Source organism: Natrix helvetica (assembly GCF_964273705.1).
Source record: "Natrix helvetica genome assembly, chromosome: 11".
Lineage (NCBI taxonomy): Eukaryota > Metazoa > Chordata > Lepidosauria > Squamata > Natricidae > Natrix > Natrix helvetica.
Genome location: NC_138562.1, coordinates 18,229,363 through 18,247,221, shown reverse-complemented (window position 1 = coordinate 18,247,221; position 17,859 = coordinate 18,229,363). Strand labels below are relative to the sequence as shown.

At 54.5% G+C, this 17,859-nt stretch overlaps 1 protein-coding gene across 2 annotated transcripts; it reads left to right on the top strand.

Moving 5' to 3' along the window:
- Positions 1-723: 723 nt before the first annotated feature.
- LOC309397852 (Krueppel-like factor 5) lies at positions 724-17,625 on the top strand. Of its 2 annotated transcripts, XR_014176321.1 has the most exons (5): positions 724-2,121; positions 9,068-9,959; positions 10,590-10,649; positions 12,303-15,788; positions 15,820-17,625. XR_014176321.1 is itself a non-coding variant. In XM_081964247.1 (4 exons), exons 1-4 carry the CDS (start codon positions 1,954-1,956, stop codon positions 12,479-12,481), a joined length of 1,299 nt encoding a protein of 432 aa, XP_081820373.1. In that variant the 5' UTR covers positions 724-1,953; the 3' UTR covers positions 12,482-15,803. The 2 variants fall into 2 exon arrangements, 1 of the variants encoding a protein (XP_081820373.1); XM_081964247.1 differs by lacking the exon at positions 15,820-17,625 and having other exon boundaries at positions 12,303-15,803.
- Positions 17,626-17,859: the final 234 nt, after the last annotated feature.

Here is a 17,859-nt window from a genome sequence, read left to right as displayed (position 1 = left end):
CAGAAGGAAAGGCGGAATTGAACCAGGAAACCTTTGGCAACTGCCGTAGCTCAACCTTCATCCGTCACATGGACCCTGCCGGGCTTTTGCAGGGTGAGCAAACGACCCTGCAAAGACCTTCAGCTGCCGGTCTGGCTCAGAGGTCTCTGCTTCTGTCTCTTTTCCTGACCTCGGCCCAGTGGGAGGATTCAGCCGGTTCGTACCACTTCCGGAGAACCAGTTGTTAACCTTCTGAGCCGTTTGGCGAACTGATTGTTGGAAGAAATCATGAGGGCAGAGAACCGGTTGTTAAATGATTTGAATCCCACCATGGCCTCGGTCCCTCCTGCAGGATTGTTCCTGCTCTTCCATCGTGTTTCCAGCAACTGCCGAGAGGATGGCACTCCTCGGATTGGAAAGGCCCCGGGAATGGATCCAGATTTCATCCCTTTCTCCTTTCCAGAAGGAAAGCTCCATCTGCTGACTTCATCCCGTTTGACCAAGAAAGAAAGAAGGCTGTGAAGAGCTTCCTTTCAGATCGTTTACAGCCACGTCCTCCAATTTCTACCATTCTCCCCGCACGAATGGCTAGACCTCAGGATTTCAAACAATTCCACATGTGCCTATGTGTGTAAATATATATGTATTCCCTCTCCCCACCCCTCCCCATCTGATAGCGACAGATGCAGAGAGCTGGATTTCCAAACTGAAGGCCAGACAAGGGATTTAAATTAAATCACGAGGTTTAGGAATCAATCCCAGATTTTAATTTTTTTAAAAAATTTAAAAAACCCTCTTGGGGGTCCTACTGCACTTTTAGGTCTGTTAATCATATAAAATGTCTGCTTTCAGTTCCTCTCTTCTTTGGCCTTGCACAGACAATGAGTTTTATCCTTCTGCAAAATAGCCACTAGATAAGCGCTAAATTCCTGTAACAACACTGAAATCCGCAATTGTTTTCCTTTTGAAACGTGGACTTTTTCTGGACTCGGTCAGTTAATTTCGGAATCAGGCAATTCTTTTCCTGGCTGCTGTGTGGCCTTCGGAGGACAAGCCTCTTTGCCTCCTGATTTCATTGCCTGGAAAAATCAGCCCCCCACATGGGGAGGTCCTGGGCCAGAGGCATCGAGGGCCACAGGCTGCTTTCCACAAAGCAAGAACTGGCATTCTTGGTCTGGAAGGGTGGGGGGCTTAGTCTTGCCCATTGGATGGGGGCAGAGGAGCCAGGGAGGGAGCTCAGACTTTTGGCAAGGCGAAGGATGGCTGGCCAAGAGAGCTTGACAGCCAGGAGATCAGGCCTGCCTGGCTGCCCAACTGCCTGCAGAAAGCAACAGGACGCATGCTTGGGACATCCGAGAGACTCACCCCTGGGGTTCTCTAGCACTGGGCATTTTGCCAGAGAGGAGACATTGGAAAGGCCCAGTGGCCCTTCACCCCAACTCAGAGCCGGCACAGAGGAGTTGGGCTGGAAGACGATGCAAGATAAGCCGAGGACAGGGGCAGCTTGCCAAGGATCTTGCCCGCTGCAACGGAGTTGTTTCCCCGGGAAGCTCCTGGCAGGCACCCCTCTCCCACTTCCCTGTGCGTAACATGGCTGAGGGCCACAAGCCCAGCCGTCTGCCTGGCTGGCTGGCTGGCTGGTTGGCTCTCCACTAGGCATTGTGTCTTGGGTTGCCTGAAGGAAGAGGCCACTGGCTCTGCCATTGGCTGGAGTGGCGCTCGCTTCCTCCCCAATTGGCTGGGGAGGCCTGCCGCAGCCTTTGCCAGGTGGGAGTTCCTCCCACTGCAGGACAGGTGAAGATTTTCTGAGGCAGATTGGGATTCTTAAGGCTACAGAGCACCTGGATTCCTCAAGATCAGGAACGGCAGGCATGCCTCGGGACGCCTGATTGTTGCCTTTTCCAAAACTTGTTTTTCCTCTCCGATTTCAGTTTCGCAACTCGGCCAGGTGGGAGAGGGGCACATGCAAACAGGATGAGCGGCAGTGGGCTTGTCGCAAGCTCCCCAATCTCCGAGGAAAGTGTAGCTTTTACGCCCTTGAAGCCCGTTGCGATGGCGAGAGAATGCACTGACGACATGGCCGTCTTCGAGGACATCAAACCACCCATACGAATCCTGGAGAATCAACAGGATTTGTCCCAGGTAAGGGAAGTGTGGAACTTCTGGACATGAGGCGTATTCTGTTGTAATCGGGACGGGTAGAAAAGCATTCTTTTGGAGAGTTGCTGCTTTAATCCAAAAGCTTGATGAGATCAATTATCGGAAAGTTTCGAAACAAACTGTAGTCTTCTTTTCCTCTCTCTGATTATGGATTTGGGGTGGCTGCAAAAGGCAGAAAAGGTGCTGGAGATTTTAGGCTGTTGGAAAACGACGGTGGGTCACCCAAAGTTATAATGGATCTGGAGTCGGGCCTGAAATGTAAATCAGTTTTTGGGGTACAAACAGGGCGACAGATCAACTTGGATGGAACCGAGCAGCGAGGAAAACGAAAGCTTTTGAGGAAGACGTACCTGAATTTGGCCTTCTTTTGTGGTGCCGGGGATGAAGTTTCTGGGGTGCTGCTTTTTACGGTGGGAACCTTCTCAGGCAAGGGAGGCTCCCTGAGGACCTCGGGGGTTGTTTCCCTCCGTGGGAAGAGCGGTGGGGGGGGGGGTTCGCGCGCGCAAGCGGATTCTCTGGCCAGGTGCCTGCAGGGAGTTTCTGAGCCAAAAACATTGCTCCGAGGAAGAGCCCGCTGAGATTACGTGCTGCTCGCTCTCGCCGTCTGGGCTGCCGCCTTCGGGAATCACAGGAATGGAATTCTCCTTGAGGTTCCCCAGCTGTGAGGCCCCTGCCTCCCCTCCCTCCCCCCCACGAGATGGGGCTGAATCAAGAAGTGGAGGCAGAGAGCCTGCCTGGCACACCTCTGCGGGCTCTTCCACCTGGCCGAAGATGCTGCTCTTTCCTGCTTCCGTCCAATGTGTGAAAGAAACACACAGGCGGCTGCAGGCCTTGTGGGGCCAAGCCAGAGGCAGGGAGAAGGTTACGCTGCTGCTATGCACGTGTGGAAGACTCTCTCCCACTACGGAACTGGTGGCCTTGTGTTTGTGTGTGGTGGGGAGGAAGCCTCTCTGAAAGGAAGGGGAGACCAGGTCAAAGCCAGAGGGTCCTCGCGGGAGGGAGGTGGCTTTCCTTAGGCTTTGCGCACCAGGGCAGGAGGACTGACCCTCTACCCCATCTTGGCCTAGACCGTGTCAACATTATGGAGGGCAAGGCAGGGCAGGGGCTCCAGGGCAAATCAGGAAGGGCTTCTGGGGCTGGGGTCAGGGCTCAGGTGTCCTGCAGGTGACCACAATGGTGGGAAGATCTCCCCAGCCCTATGGAGACGCTTCCATGACGGAAGGACTCTCTTGAACCCACACGCCGGTCAGCTTGTCATATCGAGTGGAACCGTATCGTGGGCGCCTTGCCCTGGGAGGCCATGGTGTTTATTCACCCCGGGTTTTGTGACTTGATCCAGGGAGCAGATTCGGCATCTCAGCCGCTCATCCTAAACTGTTGACTTGGAGAGGCGACTGATCTGCTGCCCTCCCTAGGGAAGCTTCTTCTGTGGGGGCCACTGGGAGACAGAATCGGCCGACTTTCTTCTCGGCGCAAACGGCCCCAGAAAAGAACAGGAACGGGGCCCATTTCTCCACTGAGACCAACATTTGTCTTCTGTTTGCATCACATTAAAAAAAAAAAAAAAAGGAAACGTTGATTTCAAGAGAATCGGCCGTCCACTTTGGCATTTGCTGTTGGTTATGAAATCCCAACCCTGAGATAATTCTTTATTTTATGCCAATCCCCCCTCCATTTTCTCTTGCTCAATTGGTCCAATAAACGAGGTAATGATTAACCTCAAGTGCAAGGCTTCCTGGCGCCATCTTGTTGGCAGAGAAGACGGCGGGTATTCGGTAGGAAATGCTGGGGAGCAGCAGCCGAGAGCGGCCCTGGCAAGCGAGGGGGTCCCCTTGGCATTCGGAGGGAAGGCAGCTCTGAGAGTGGGAGGGCCCCTTTTCGTCACTCCAGACCGTGCGGTTTCTGTCTGATCAGGGCTGCCGTCTCCCAGAGTCCCAGGCGACCAACCTGAGTCGCCATTTGAAAAACACCTTTCATAGAGTCAGCTTGTAAGGCTCGATTGGACCCATATTTTTTTTCCGGAAATAGAAGATGGGGGGGGGGGGGCGAGGGCAGTAGAAGGGCTACTCCAGGCCAGTTGGATGCTCTACCAGCAGAATGGCGGCCTTGATTTCCCTCGGTCCTTAGGCTTCTTTCTCCCTGGGGTTTCCTGGAATGCACAATCTTTCAGAACGGAGATCTGGCTAACTTCTTTTGATCCGTGAACCGAAGACTTTGTTTTACGTGCCAAACAAGGTGACGGTGAGGTTGGCGGCTGCATTTTCCCTCGCCAAAGGTCATCAGAGCCTGGAAACTCAGGGAGACACACCTGTCTCCAGCCTCAGCTCAACTTCCCATTTTTGAAGGGGAAATGCTCCTTCCCTCTCCCTCTCCCTCTGGGATATTGGCCTCCCTCCCTCCCTCCCTTTGTTTAGTTCCTGCTACTCTTCTCCAAAACCAACTATTTCATAGGGAGCTTGCACTCAAGATCAGGCTAATAAGAATAGTGGCTAATCAACCAAGCTGGAGTTGCCCCTCTGGGCTCAATCCAGGCCTGCAAAGAAACCTTTCCCCAAGGGGTGAGGGGGGGGCTCTGGCGGAAGGGCTGCTCCTTAGCTGCACATGGGGGAGGGACAGCCCATGCTCCCCACGTTCCAGGCGCAGAGAAATTCACCAGACACTCTGCAGAATCTGCTCTCAGTCTGTAACTGCAGCCTGGATTAATGGACGCATCGGAAGGCAATTGGTATCCGACATTTCCATAGGAGATTTCCAGCAAGAGTCTTCCTCAACTACTGGCTTCTCCCTCCCGCCAGCCACCCAGAATGCTCCATCCCAGAAGAAGGACTCTGCGTGGTCAGTCGAGATAGCCCTGTGGGATTTCCAATGATGGGAAATCACTCAAGAAAACGGTGTGCCTAAATAAACACGGTTTCCTAATTTGATCCCTAAGGAGCCATCCCTTGACTCATCGAAACAGCTTTTTTGAAGAAATATTATCTTCAAAATAAATGTGGCCCATGGCAAAAGAAGTCTAATTTCTTACCTAGACCTGGTAGATATGCTATATATCCTTGTATATTCTACACATAATATGGTATCCCCCAACATTATTAAGGTTCTCAGGATTTTGCGCTCCAGCCGAGTCCATCTGACACATTTGAAGCGCGGCTGAGTTGCCCAGGTGGACACGCAGTTAGCCAAGCCAAGAAGGGCAGGTGAGAGAGTGGCTGGAGGCCCAAAGGAGGGATTGTCAGAGACTGGATTGGCTTCCAAATGTATGGTAATGGTGAAGTCTCCCTTACATGACCTTCTCTACGCAGGGCAACTTTTATTTCTCTCACCAGAAAAGACCTATCAAAAATGTAGACGTATATGTATATTGAAAAGGAATTATAAATACCATCAACATAAAATGGAGCATGCTTAGAGGCTGAAATACACCAAGTAAACGAGATGAAGAGTAGGAAGAAAAGGAGAGAGGTAAGGGAAGAAGAGAGGGATAGAAGAGAGGGTAAGGAGGGGGGAAGAGGAGGAGAGAAAGGAGGAATGGAAAGGGGGGAGAGAGGAGAAGGAGAGAGGAAGGGGAAGTAGAGAAGAGAAAGATGACAGAGGGAAGAAAGGAGGGAGGGAGGGGGAGGAGAGAGGGAGAAGAAAGTGATGGATAAGGTACAAACATGGTGTATGGAGAGCAGAAGAGCCAATAATTGTTTTGGGGAGTAAATGTAGACGTGAGATCAAAAGAACGAGGTGTTTTTCCGATTGCTGATCACAAGAAGAAAGACAATCAGATAAGACAGGATAAGGGTTTATATTCTAGATTGCCAAAGGTCATGAAAAGTTCTGATAAAAAAGTGTAATCTAATACAACGATGAATCCATTCTGGTGGCTGACCGAAATGCCACGCAAGCCAAGGAGTGTTTCCTTGTAGGAAACAACTCAGCAAATGCCAGCCAGTCCTTTGCTCCCCTTCGATGCCTGCTTTCTGGGCCCTTTGCTGTGTCCTCTCACCCTAGGGCATACCACGTGGGCATTAGTCCTTTGGGGCAGGGGGAGCAGGGGTGACTCCAGGGAGCTGGGGGATGTGCAGCTCCCTGCCATTGTGAAGTCGAGTCAGCTTCCTCTGATCTGCTCCGCCTTCCCCGGAGAGCCCAGACCGTAAGCCCATCGACCCCAGCCGTGAGCTTCTCCAGTGGAGGGCTCTGATTTGGAGAGGGCTGGTTGTGGTTCATGCCACCCATACCCCCTGCCTGGTTTCTGGCTAGCTGCCCGGTGTGCCCCAGCCTGGAGTGACACTGCCAGGGCCAGCTCCAAAGGAGTGGCACTTCCTCTGGGTGCCTGCTGGCGTCATCAGATAGGCCTGGCACAACGTTTGAGACTTGGATCAGTTGTCTACCCCCCCGTGGGGGAGGGGGGCAGAGCAAACGGCTTTCCTCCTGGGAAACTGGAAGGGGGCTTCCGTGAGTCTTGAGGAGCAGCCCCTGAGCCAGGACAGGCACCCCTCTTGCCCCAAACTGCCCGCCTCCCCAGAGAGTTCTAGGAGAAAGGATGCCCAAGGCAAACCCCCCTCCCCGCCCTCTGGCCTGCAACTGAGGTCAATACCAAGACTGAATGATCAGAGAAGCAAATATTGACTCGGGTCAATTTTTTACTAGAGGAACAATAAAGGCTGGCACTCAGCCATAGAGAAGTAGAAGTGCTTTCTATTGAAATCCAGGCGCTTTTGAAGGAATGCAGACAAAGAGAGGGATGGGGTTTTTTTCCCCCAACCGGGCTTTTCCTCCAAATGTGTCATTACCAGTTGGAGAGATTGAAAGGCCGCTTTTGCAGAAGGGGGGGGGGAGGCTCTGAGCCCATGGAGGTTCTGATGGTGAGTGGGGGTGCTCCCCCTCCCTTTTCCTGCCTCCGGGAGCCGTACCTTGCTCCATCGTATCTGCGGGGCCTGGCCACAATCAGGGGATCAAAGGCCGAGATCTCCTATTCTGTGAGATAATCCGCAGGCATGTTTGGCCAGGGAGGGTGCTGGGTGCAAGGTGTGAAACCCCTTCAGCCCCCCACCCCCACCCCAAGGAGCCCCCCCCAGCCCCCCCCCTCCAGCCCTTCTGTTCAGGTTCAGGGTTTGAACTGTCTTTGGCTCAGCAGAGAGGAAGATCCGGCCACAATTGTCACAGCTTCTGCTTCAGCTCAATGGCTGAAAAAGGGGTTGGGGTGGCATTTACACAGAGAGAAAGTTTGCCCCTGTGGAACAGTTGTGGAATTTGCTTTTTCATCCATGGATTTTTAAAAGTTAACTTTGTTTCTGTCCAATGGATTGTTTTGTGTTTTGTTTTGTTTTTTTTGCTTTTGAGGGGGTAGAGATTGATTGAGTTTCCTTTCTGTTTTTAACTACCTTTGTTTTGATTTTTTCTTTTTAAAAAGTGCAACGTTTTTCCTCAAAGGGTTATTGCAGCCACCTGTATAACTGTTCAGGAAGGCTTGTTAAGACAACGGAATATTTTAAAAAAGAAAGTTAGTAGAAAGCAGGTATTAAGTGACGTATCAGAAAGCAGATATCAGTGATGGAGAAACTTTTCGGCACCCAGTGCCCAAACTGGAACGTGTCTGCAGGCACGCACATTCACGCTGGGCAGCTGGTCTTCCAGAAATCCAAACACCAGCTGGCCAGCACCTGCATGGCTGGTTTTGGGGCCATTTTGGGCCGTTTTCAGGCTGGTTTTTTCTTTTTGGCTGTTTTCAGGATGTTTTTTGGCCACTTTTGGCGGTTTTCAGGATGTTTTCCAGGCCATTTTTTTCCTGAAAAATTGCCCTAAGATGGTCTGTTTTGGGGCCATTTTGGGCTGTTTTCAGGATGTTTTTTTTTCTTTTTGGCCATTTTCAGGATTTTTTTGGGCGTTTTTGGCCGTTTTCAGGCTGGATTTTTTGGCAATTTTTGGCCGTTTACAGGATGTTTTTTTCTTTTTGTCCGTTTTCAGGATGTTTTTTTTTCTTTTTGGCCATTTTTAGGCTGTTTTTTTGGCCATTTTTGTCCATTTTCAGGATGTTTTCCAGACCATTTTTGGCCTGAAAAATTGCCCTAAAACGGTTTGTTTTTTGGCTGTTTTTGGCCATTTTCCGGTGCACTGGCACCCATGAAGATCAGCTGGCCAGAAACCAGATGAGCAGCTGGCAACGGCACACATGCCCACAGAGAGGGCTCTGTGTGCCACCTCTGGCACGCCTGCCATAGGTTCACCACCATGGGCCTCCATCAACCCAGATAAGAGAAAGGAAGCCAAATGTGAGCTGATGGTGTTGATGGGATATCAGGAGCCTGACAGGAGCTTCTCATTTCCAGGACTTGACCAAGTGTTTTGCAGAATTATGGGTAGTCCTTGACTTACAACCATTTGTTTAGCAGCTATTTGAAGTTACAACGGCACTGGAAAATTGACTTATGACTGGTTCCTCCCATTTATGACCATCACAGCATCCCCAGAGTCCTGTGATAAGAATTGGGCCCTTGGAAACCGTCCTTGCATCATCCCGGGATCGCCGTTTGGTACCCTCCCGGGCAGCTTCCCCCAAGCAAAGTCAACGGGGGAAGCCGGAATCCCTTAACAATTGCAGTGATTCACTCAACAACTATGGCTAAAAAAAGGCAGCACTGGGGTTCACTCATCTTCCCTACCAGTTCGCAAATGTGGGCGCTGGTGTTTTATTCTTGCGTGCTGCATCTGTGCATGCGCACCCCTTCTGCGCAGGTGTGGGTGCTCGCGCATTCCATCGGGGTGGGTGGGAGGAGCCTCCCGCAGCCGCTGCTACTAGTTCGGCCGAACCGAACTGGCTGAATTGCGCCACTGGGGTGGGGGTTGCCCTCGAGCACCTGGCCTGGGTGGGGGATGCCAGCTGCATGGAGACCTGGGGCCTTTCCTTCCTCACTGTTCCTTCCTCTTCTGGGCTTCCACTCAGGCACGGACCGAGATGGACAAGTACCTCTCTGGCCAGATGCTCCCCACCCCGACGGCAACGGACAAGAAGTATCGGCGGGAAAGCGCCTCCGTGGTGGATGAGTATTTCTCCACTGAAAAGCCTCAGTCGGCCCCTTACAGCGTCAACATCAACGTCATCCTTCCAGACACCACTCACTTGCGCACGGGCATCTACCGGCCGGCTAAGCCCTCGGGGCCCTTTCCCCAGATCAAAATGGAGCCCTGCTTTGCCCAGCCCTGCCCTGTCAGCAGTGGGCCGATCCAGACCCTGCCGGACTTCACCAGCGTCTTCAGCGTGCCGCACTCTGTGGCTGCCAACAGCATCTTTGTCAAACAAGAGCTGCCCTGCCCTGAAGCTCCCCATTCGATCAGCCCGCAGCCAGGCCTCCTCTACCAGCTCTCGGGGGAGATGACCCCTGCGGCCTCCTCAACCTGTGGCGCCACGGCCTCCGGCAGCATCCACGGGGTGACCATATCTACTGGCAGCTCCATGCTGGACTCCAGGACTCTTGCCCGGCCCTTGAGGTCAGCAGGGCTGCTCAAGTCCTTCCCGGCGGTCTCCCAAGACCTCAGTGGCTTCAGTCTGCCGGAGGAGTTCTACCCCGTCCCAGCAGTCAGCCTGCCCCCTTCGCCCCCAAACTCCCAGCCCAGCAGCCCCGAGAACCGGCCTGAACCTATCAACACCATTTCGCCTCCACCCCCCTACGAGGCCACATTTGGACTGAAACTGGAGCCCCCGGGACACCTCGCCTCTGGGCCCAGCCCCATCAAGGGCATCACACAGGGACACCTCATCCTGCCGACCCCCAAGTTCAACCGGAGGAACAATCCAGAACTGGAGAAGAGGAGGATCCACCACTGTGACTATCCGGGTAGGGGACTGACAACCTTGCAATCTGGCTAACCCTCCCCCCACCCCGTGAGTCTGTCTGTCTGTCTGTCTGTCTGTCTGTCTGTCTGTCTGTCTGTCTGTCTGTCTGTCAGTCAGTCAGTCTGTCTGTCTGTCTGTCTGTCTCTCTCTCTCTCTCTCTCTACACACACACACACACACACACACACACAGACAAGTGGCACCGATCTAGCTGAAGTGGGAGCAGCATTGGCTGCCTCAGGGCAAAGCCAATAAATGTTGTGCCCCTTACCCTGGAATGCAATTCTGGCAGGGATGAGATTTTAGGGGTCTGGGTGCCCCCCTCGCCTGATCTTTGAATGCAGGGCCTCTCCCGCCAAAGCCACAAATATTCTAAAAAATGTGCACAGCAGGAGAGGTTGCATGCCAAGGAGGGAGGGGCCCTTTGGTATTCCCAGATGAAGCCCCTACGAGGCGCCCTAATTACCCCTTTAGCGTTGAGGAAGAAGGGGGAAAAAGAGGCAGAGCCCAAGAATGGACTCTCAACCCCCTCCTCCCCCCATTCATTTCTCTTCTCTCCACTCGGCCCTGTGCCAGCAGCCCCTCTGGGCTCAGCCATTGAGTCTTCCTTCTGTTTTTTTCCCCCCCGCAGGCTGCACCAAGGTTTACACCAAAAGCTCCCACCTGAAAGCTCATCAGAGGACTCACACAGGTAGGTTGACATGGCAAGAGGCCGATCTTGTCTCAAAAACGTAAATCATCTTTCGGAGTCTTCCGTCGGAGAAGCTTTGTCTGGCGGGCAGGGGGCTTCCGTTTCCCAAAGGCTGCTTTTCTTCGGAAGACAGGCAGACTCCAGCCTTGGGAAAAGCTTCTGCCAAGGGCACAGCCGGGCACTGGGCCGCCTGCAGGGCGGGCTGGGCTCTCAGCTGGGCTCCGAGGGCTGCAGGAAGCCAGAGCTGCACAGGGAGATGTTGCGGCCCCTGGATGAGAGGCGTCCTCCTCTTCCAAGCCTTCTTGCTTCCCCAAGGAAGGGTGAAGCAAGGGCATCCGGTCCCTCCCAACCCTGGAGATTGAGGCCTATTGGGGGGCTGAAGGGTGAGAAAGGAAGGGCTTCCCCATCCACTCCAACTCTTAAGGTCAAAAACGTTAGCAGCTCCAAAAGGCCATCTTAGCCCTGCTAAGTTTCAGCAGGGCCAGGGATGGCCACTAGCTGTGCAGGATGCAGCCTGAACCTGGCTAAGCTGCTGAAGGCCACCCAGGAGCAGCAGAAGAAGGCCCGGGGACTGGGGGCAAAGCCCCTCCTCAGCCTCCCCTAGTCTGGAGGAGCAGCCCAGCTGCCCTCGGAGGGGCTAATCTCTCACAGTTTGCCACGGAGGAAGAGGAATGCTGGGAAGACCCCAGGAAGACCCTGCGCGTCTAACAGGAGGCAGGCTGGAGCCCCCATGAGATGGTCACTTGTGGGAGGGCAGGAGACCTTTGCGGGGAGGGGGGAATGGGGGAGTTAAGGAATCCCTCACCGTCCTCAACCACAAGGGTGTCCTTTTTGCTCCATCTCCAGGCCTGGCAGGTTGCATCCGCCCTCCCTCTGGGGCGCATTGTTTGTGGCTGCCCTGCCAGGTTGCCCCAGTGAGGAGCTGCTGTGGGGACAATGGAAAGGCTTTGGTTTCCATCCCGGAAACTCCCTGGGGGGGTTTGTTTGAAGCAGAGGCTGACCTTCCCAGAACAATGGCTTCCACTCACCACACCGCCTGGGAAACAGCCTGCCCATGTGGTTGGCACAAGCCCTGCCCAGGGAGCCTTCTCCCTTGGCTCCATCTGGGCTAGGTCCTGAGAGGGTTCAGGAGAGAAAGGGTGGCACCTGTCTGCAGGCGTGGCCTTCAAAGCACACGCCAGGCAGGACACGGACTGCCACGCAAGGCGGTGAAGGCCTTCAACCTAGGTGTTTCAGGGCATGGCTAATCCCCTTCCGTGGCTGCTCTGAGAAAGAGGGTGGGGCGGAGACCTCTGGGGAGCCCCTTTGATGGGGGGGGGGAATAGAACACAACAAACGGCATCCCACGGAATCGTGTCTCTAGTATCGAGCACCCCATTGTCCCCCCATGACCCCACTTGTCCCCCTCACCAGCCTATTCTGGGTTACGAGCAGCGGGAGTTCCAGCTTTCCCTCCCCTCCCAGCAACTTCCCGGCTCTTTCCGTCCCACCACTCCCCTCCCCCCCAAACATCTCCTCTCCTCCCTGCAACGGTTCAGCAGGCGAGGGGTCTTGGAGCCGTCCAGGTCGAGGGCACGCAGCCCAGGGGAAGGAGGGTGGGCAACTCCCAGACTTTCCTGGTGTGTGACAGGCTCCCGTCTTCCTTCCTTCCAGGCGAGAAGCCCTACCGGTGCACCTGGGAGGGCTGCGACTGGCGCTTTGCTCGCTCGGATGAACTCACCCGACACTACCGCAAGCACACTGGAGCCAAGCCCTTCAAGTGCCTGGCTTGCGGCCGATGCTTCTCCCGCTCGGACCACCTGGCTCTGCACATGAAGAGACACCAGAACTAGGGCTGAGGCACAGCCTCCCTCCGGCAGAGCCGCCCTGCGCCCACCCCTACCCACACAGACTGCGATCAAAGGCCAGGCGCCCGGCTACCACCTCTGCCTTTGATGCCTGGCGGTGCCCAGGGAGGCAGGCTGGGCTGGCAACAGAAAAGGGCCTCCTCCACACTTGGGGGATCTCCAGGAAACACCTATTTATTTCTGCATGAAACCAGCATGTCGGGTCCTGACCAATCCCTCTGTTGAAATCAGGCAAAGTGTGTAGAATGGCAAGAGGACGTTGGCTGTCCAAAATTAACTTCTCGGCTCTTGCAAGTCCCATGGGACATCCCAGGCCTTGTCTTGCTTGAAGGATCAAAGCAGCCCAACTTAAACTCTGGCTTAAATTGCTACGTTTCTGCAGCTGAGGGGGCCGGATGGGAGAAGGGGAAGCCTAACATTTTGCACCCAAAGCTTCCTTATATCGAGAGACAGACTTGGAAGTGAAAGTTGGCTCTTTCGCCAAAACCTCTTCAGCGTCCATCCACGACGATTCTGGCCTGCCGTGGAGTTGAAGGCTCAAGAGCCACTTCAGGGGACGCGATCAGCTTGTGGGGCCCTCGGCCTCATAGCCTGCACTGAGCATCTTCCCTCTGCGCCCGGGGAAGGAAAGGAACTGCACAGGTTCCCCTTGTTTTCCCCTCTTCCCTTGTGCCGCACCAAATGGACAGCATGGCCGTTTCAGGCAGTGGTGGGTTACGGCTAGTACACCCCTGTACGGGCGTACCGGTGCCTACTGGGAGCACCAGGTACCGTTCCGATATGATGCTTCCGAGGGCCCTCCCCCCCTCCCTATATTTGTACCAGTTGCGACAGGATCCGGAATCCACCACTGGTTTCAGGCAGCAGTGGGAACCCTTCCCAGGCAGGCTCCCTTCCCGGAGTGAAGGGGGCCTTCCCCTACCTCGCTTGCACAGCCGTGGCAAATGCAGCTGGATGTCCTAACACAGCAAGGATAGCAGGAAGAAAGCAGAGAACAAATCCTCCCAGGAATCTCCAAGGGAGCCCCCATCTCCCGCTGTGTCCCAGGATCCGCCCACTCTCAAGGCCTTCGCTTGTGGAAGCCGCCATCTTGGACTCTCTATGGAGAAAGCGGAGTCAGCCATCCTTAGGATTCCCACCTCCTTTCCTTCCATGAGCCGCCTTTCATCCTGCTGAGAAGGCAGCCAGCAGGGGCATTAAAGGCTGGCCTGATTCCAAAGTGGGCACCTCCCTCTCGGCCTCGATTTTGCCCATTGGGGCCCTTGGGCTTCCACGCTCCCATCCACATACCCCCATCAGCCTTGGGGAATTCCAACCCGGAGCCTCTTTGCCAACTCTGGCTTAGCCAAGAGCTTTTCTTGGCTCTGCTGGGAGGGCGGTAAGAGGCCACATGTGGCATTTGGCACACGACTGGTGAGCTTAGTGCCACATCTTCTTAGGCAAGAGACCGCTGAAGCAGGGCAGCTCCCGTCTTGGGGCTCCTCAGTGTCGCTTGCACATATGAGTGTATCTGGAGTCACAGCCTGGAAAGTTCTCCCCAGATTCACTGCCTGGCGCCCCCCTCCCCCTCCCTCCTGCAAGTGGCACAGCTGCTTCTCCGGTGGCATCAAGGCCCCCTCCCCAAGCAAAATGCAGCTGAAGTCTGGTTCCCCATTCCAGTTGTGGATCCTTGCAGGGAAAGACTTTTCCTTTTCATAGAAGAGGTTGATATGGAAGAGGGTCGCCTCAAAAGGGCTTCATTGCACTAGATTTGGCCTCTCCACCTAAATGCTTCCTTGGTCGCTGTGAACTGAGCCCATGCTAAATGTGGAACTAAAATCAATGGGACTTCCAACATCTTTGTTTTGGATCATAGCTGTAGCTGCTTGGTTCATAGGTTTGGCATCATGCAAAATTGAGACTTAGAGATAGATAGAAATATTTGGGGGAGTTTTCAACATGTTTCAAGCAAGCTTGTGCAAACATTTGCCTTAATTCCTAGCCCTTTTTAAAACTCCCTTCTCTAAAAGATCCGCTGAGCCTCATGCCCTTGATCACCCAAAACTTTGGATGCAGCAGCTCAGCCTTTTCCGAAGCCCATTGATTAGCCATCTGCAAGTGGAGGCACCTTGAACCAACAGGCTGGGGCAGATGCTGCTTTCAATGACACCCCCCCCCCTTTTTTTTTTGCTCCACTACCCAAACGTTTCTTCGCCGCCCTTCCTGCATGGAGTGATTTCCAGTGACCCTTTTGAATTCTCAACCATGCAACCTGCCTCCCCATCTTCGCCTTGGGTTCATCGCACCAAGCAGATCCTGGATTAGCCTTGCTTGCTCCCCCAATTCCTCCCCCAGATCACACACCCACTTTCACCAGACCGGCTGCCCATGCTGGGGAGCTCCCAGCAACCCCCTGGACAGGCCAAAGAAGGTGCCCAGAGCTGCTTCTGGCCTGGCACGAGGGCAGCAGCTCCAGGGAGCAGGCAGGGCTGGGATGTCATCAGGGGAGGCAAGGAAACAGCTGGCACAGAAAGGGCTTCTTTGTTTTTGCTTGCCAACAACCCCCCCCCCCGGTGGGGTATCTATGTATAGGAAAGACAGTTGTACATATTTTGTATATGCAACCTGAAAAGATGGTACTGCTTTTTTTTTTACATATGTAAATTGAATTTGAGCATGTAAACTCCAGCAGACGGAAAAGGGCTGTTGTTACAATAACAGACTTTTGCAAAATACCTTGTGGTGACGATGGGGCAACACTCAGGCTCCAAAGCCCACCTTCTGACCCGCTTGCCCCAGAGCCACGCCTCCTCTCCTCCTGCTGGGGGCTCCTTCTCCCATGTTCCTCCCCCTCCCAACTGGGCAAATGAGCCTAACAATGACTAGCCTCCCCCTCCTCTTTCGTTTCAAGAATAAATAAAAAGCATGAAATGCCTTCCATGGCTCCAGAGGGAATTATGTGCCGTGTGTCCGGCTTGCCTTCAAAGTTGTGGAGGGTGGGCTGCCCCCCCCCCTTCCTGCAGGTGCTCCCGGGGTTGAAGCTTAGGCTCTCACTTCGCTCCCTCTCGGCTTGGGCAACAGGTGTCGCTGGTGGCTTGTCGTCATCCAATCAGATGCCTCGGCCCCATCGGTCGTGGGGAGTCCAAAGACGATGGGTCAAGCCAAGCCGGGAATGGGATGATCCGGCAAGTTGGGCAAATACCTAGGCCAGTTGTGGCACTGACGGTTCTAGGCTTGTGCAGCGCTCATGTGCTTCTGCGGTGCGCCTAACTTTGTGAAATCAACCAGCCCTTGTGCATGCCGGCCACACTGGGTATTTTGCGCAAGGCCGGCTCGACATTAAGAGACTTTGGAGGGGCCTTTTAAAGTATCTTTTGAAAGTTTCCTCTGCCCTCCAGGTGAGCATTTTCCAGCAGGGAATACCTGTCCCTGACCTGCTCTCCTTAGTCACACGTGGAGGGATGGCAGATACTCCCTAGAGAGTGGGGTCTGTGGTGTCCAGCAATTGATCGCCTAGCCATTGGATGCCCGATACTCTGCCAGGGCAAGTCAGGTGGAAACGGTTGAGTCTTCTTGTGTGTCTTCAATGCCACAGGTTCCACAGGCCTGCAGAAGGGCAGGGAGTCCCAATTTCATTGCTGGACCGATCTCTCAACATTCCTGTCCAGCTGACTGGAAGCAGAATTCTCCTGCGCTTGGCTTCAGTCCCAGGGGCCTCTCCTCGGGCAGCCGGCTGCTGCCAGGGAGGGGGGCTTGAATTAATCCGCTGCCTGAAGTTCAGCGTGTGGCACATGAGGAGCAGGCTGGGCCGCGACCTCGGTCTTTTGAACATTGAGGGCTGAGTCCAAAGTTGTTGAATGCCGAAGAAAATTCTGCCATGCCGGCTTGCCTCTCTGGCTCTGAGCCAGCATTCAGAGCTGGGGTCCCTTGAATTTCCACCTTTGGCCAAGGGCAAGGGAGGGACAAAAAAAAAACACCCACACACCTTGGGGGGCAGGAGCTTATCTGGCAGCAGTGCATTGGCTGTGTCATTTATAGCTTAGTGCAGTTCAAAGCCTGTTTTCCCCACCACAAAAACACCGTGCAAAGGGAGAGGCACTGACCCCGTTCACCACCCTCACCCCCAGAGCTGAGGGCAGATCAGACCCTCAGAACCCCTGGTCTTCCTTGCAGGGCTGCACTTTGTGCCGAGCCTTTCAATCGCGGGGCTGCTGCGGCAACAGAGTCATAACAATCCTGATCTCACTAATGCTCCCATTAGTGAAAGCCTGCCCAAGATCAAAGCAAACCAGGCAGTCTGATCAGGCACAATATTGCACGGGGGGGGGGGGTGTTCAAAAACCAAGCAGGCTTGCTGCCCCCTCCCCCCCGACCTTGCACCCTAATCCAGAACTGCTCAAAATGCCCTTTCCAGGCAGGAGAACATCTCAAAACCACTTCTGGAAATGCCATCGGTTAAAGCTGGCAGCCTTTCATACAGCAGGAGAGAGCAAAATGGTTCGCTTGCAAACTCATTTCTCTTGGGGGGGAGGGGGCAGACACCAGGCACAGGGAGCCAGCTTGTGGGAGGCTTGTGGGAACTGAGACCCCACCCATGGGCAGGGGGGGGGAGGGCGGCATAGGTCATAAGGCACCTTCAGTCAACATGAGAAGCCAATAAGCCAACAGCACCCTCTGCTGGTAGGAAAGGGGCACCGCCTTGCACCAAGAAAGCCTGCCAGGAGGTTTCCACACCTGGCCATGAAGGGGAAACTCGGATTTCCAGCCAGGGGCCACGATGAGGCCCCAGGAAATTGGGGGGGGAGGGCAGTGGGATGAGGCACCTTTTGCAACCAGCTGACCAGAGTGCAGCCAGGCTGGCACCACAAGCTGATTGAGGGCTTTGGTCAGAGGCATCTCCCGGCTCAGGGAGTCCCATTCTGCCCCACTGGAGACAGTTGCGGCCAGCTGCAGAGAAGGAGCTTTGGGGTGGGGTGGGGAGAAGCAGAGTTCAAAGCAGCTCCCCCTCCCCAGCTGCAATTAAATGTGCCAGCAGCCAGTCAGCGCTCCCCCCCTCCTCCATGGCAGGCCTCACCCATTCCACGGGGAAAGTCTCCCCCTTGCCCCCCTGGAGGTCAGCAGATTGGGTGGCATCCTCCCATTGCCCCCCCTGCCTGAGCCCTTCTGCCCCTCCCCCACTTCTGACCCCCAAGTGAACATCAGCACCAACAGCCGGGAAAAAAAAGTGCCCCTTCCTCCTCCCCAAAACCTGTCCCGCCCCATGAAGAGCCACTGGTTCAGTTCCCACCTGGGGAGGCCGACCAATAAGAGCAGCCGCTGTCGACGCCTGCAGGTCTGCCCAAAGTGACAGAAAGGAAAGCAAGTTCTCAGAATCTCACCCCCAC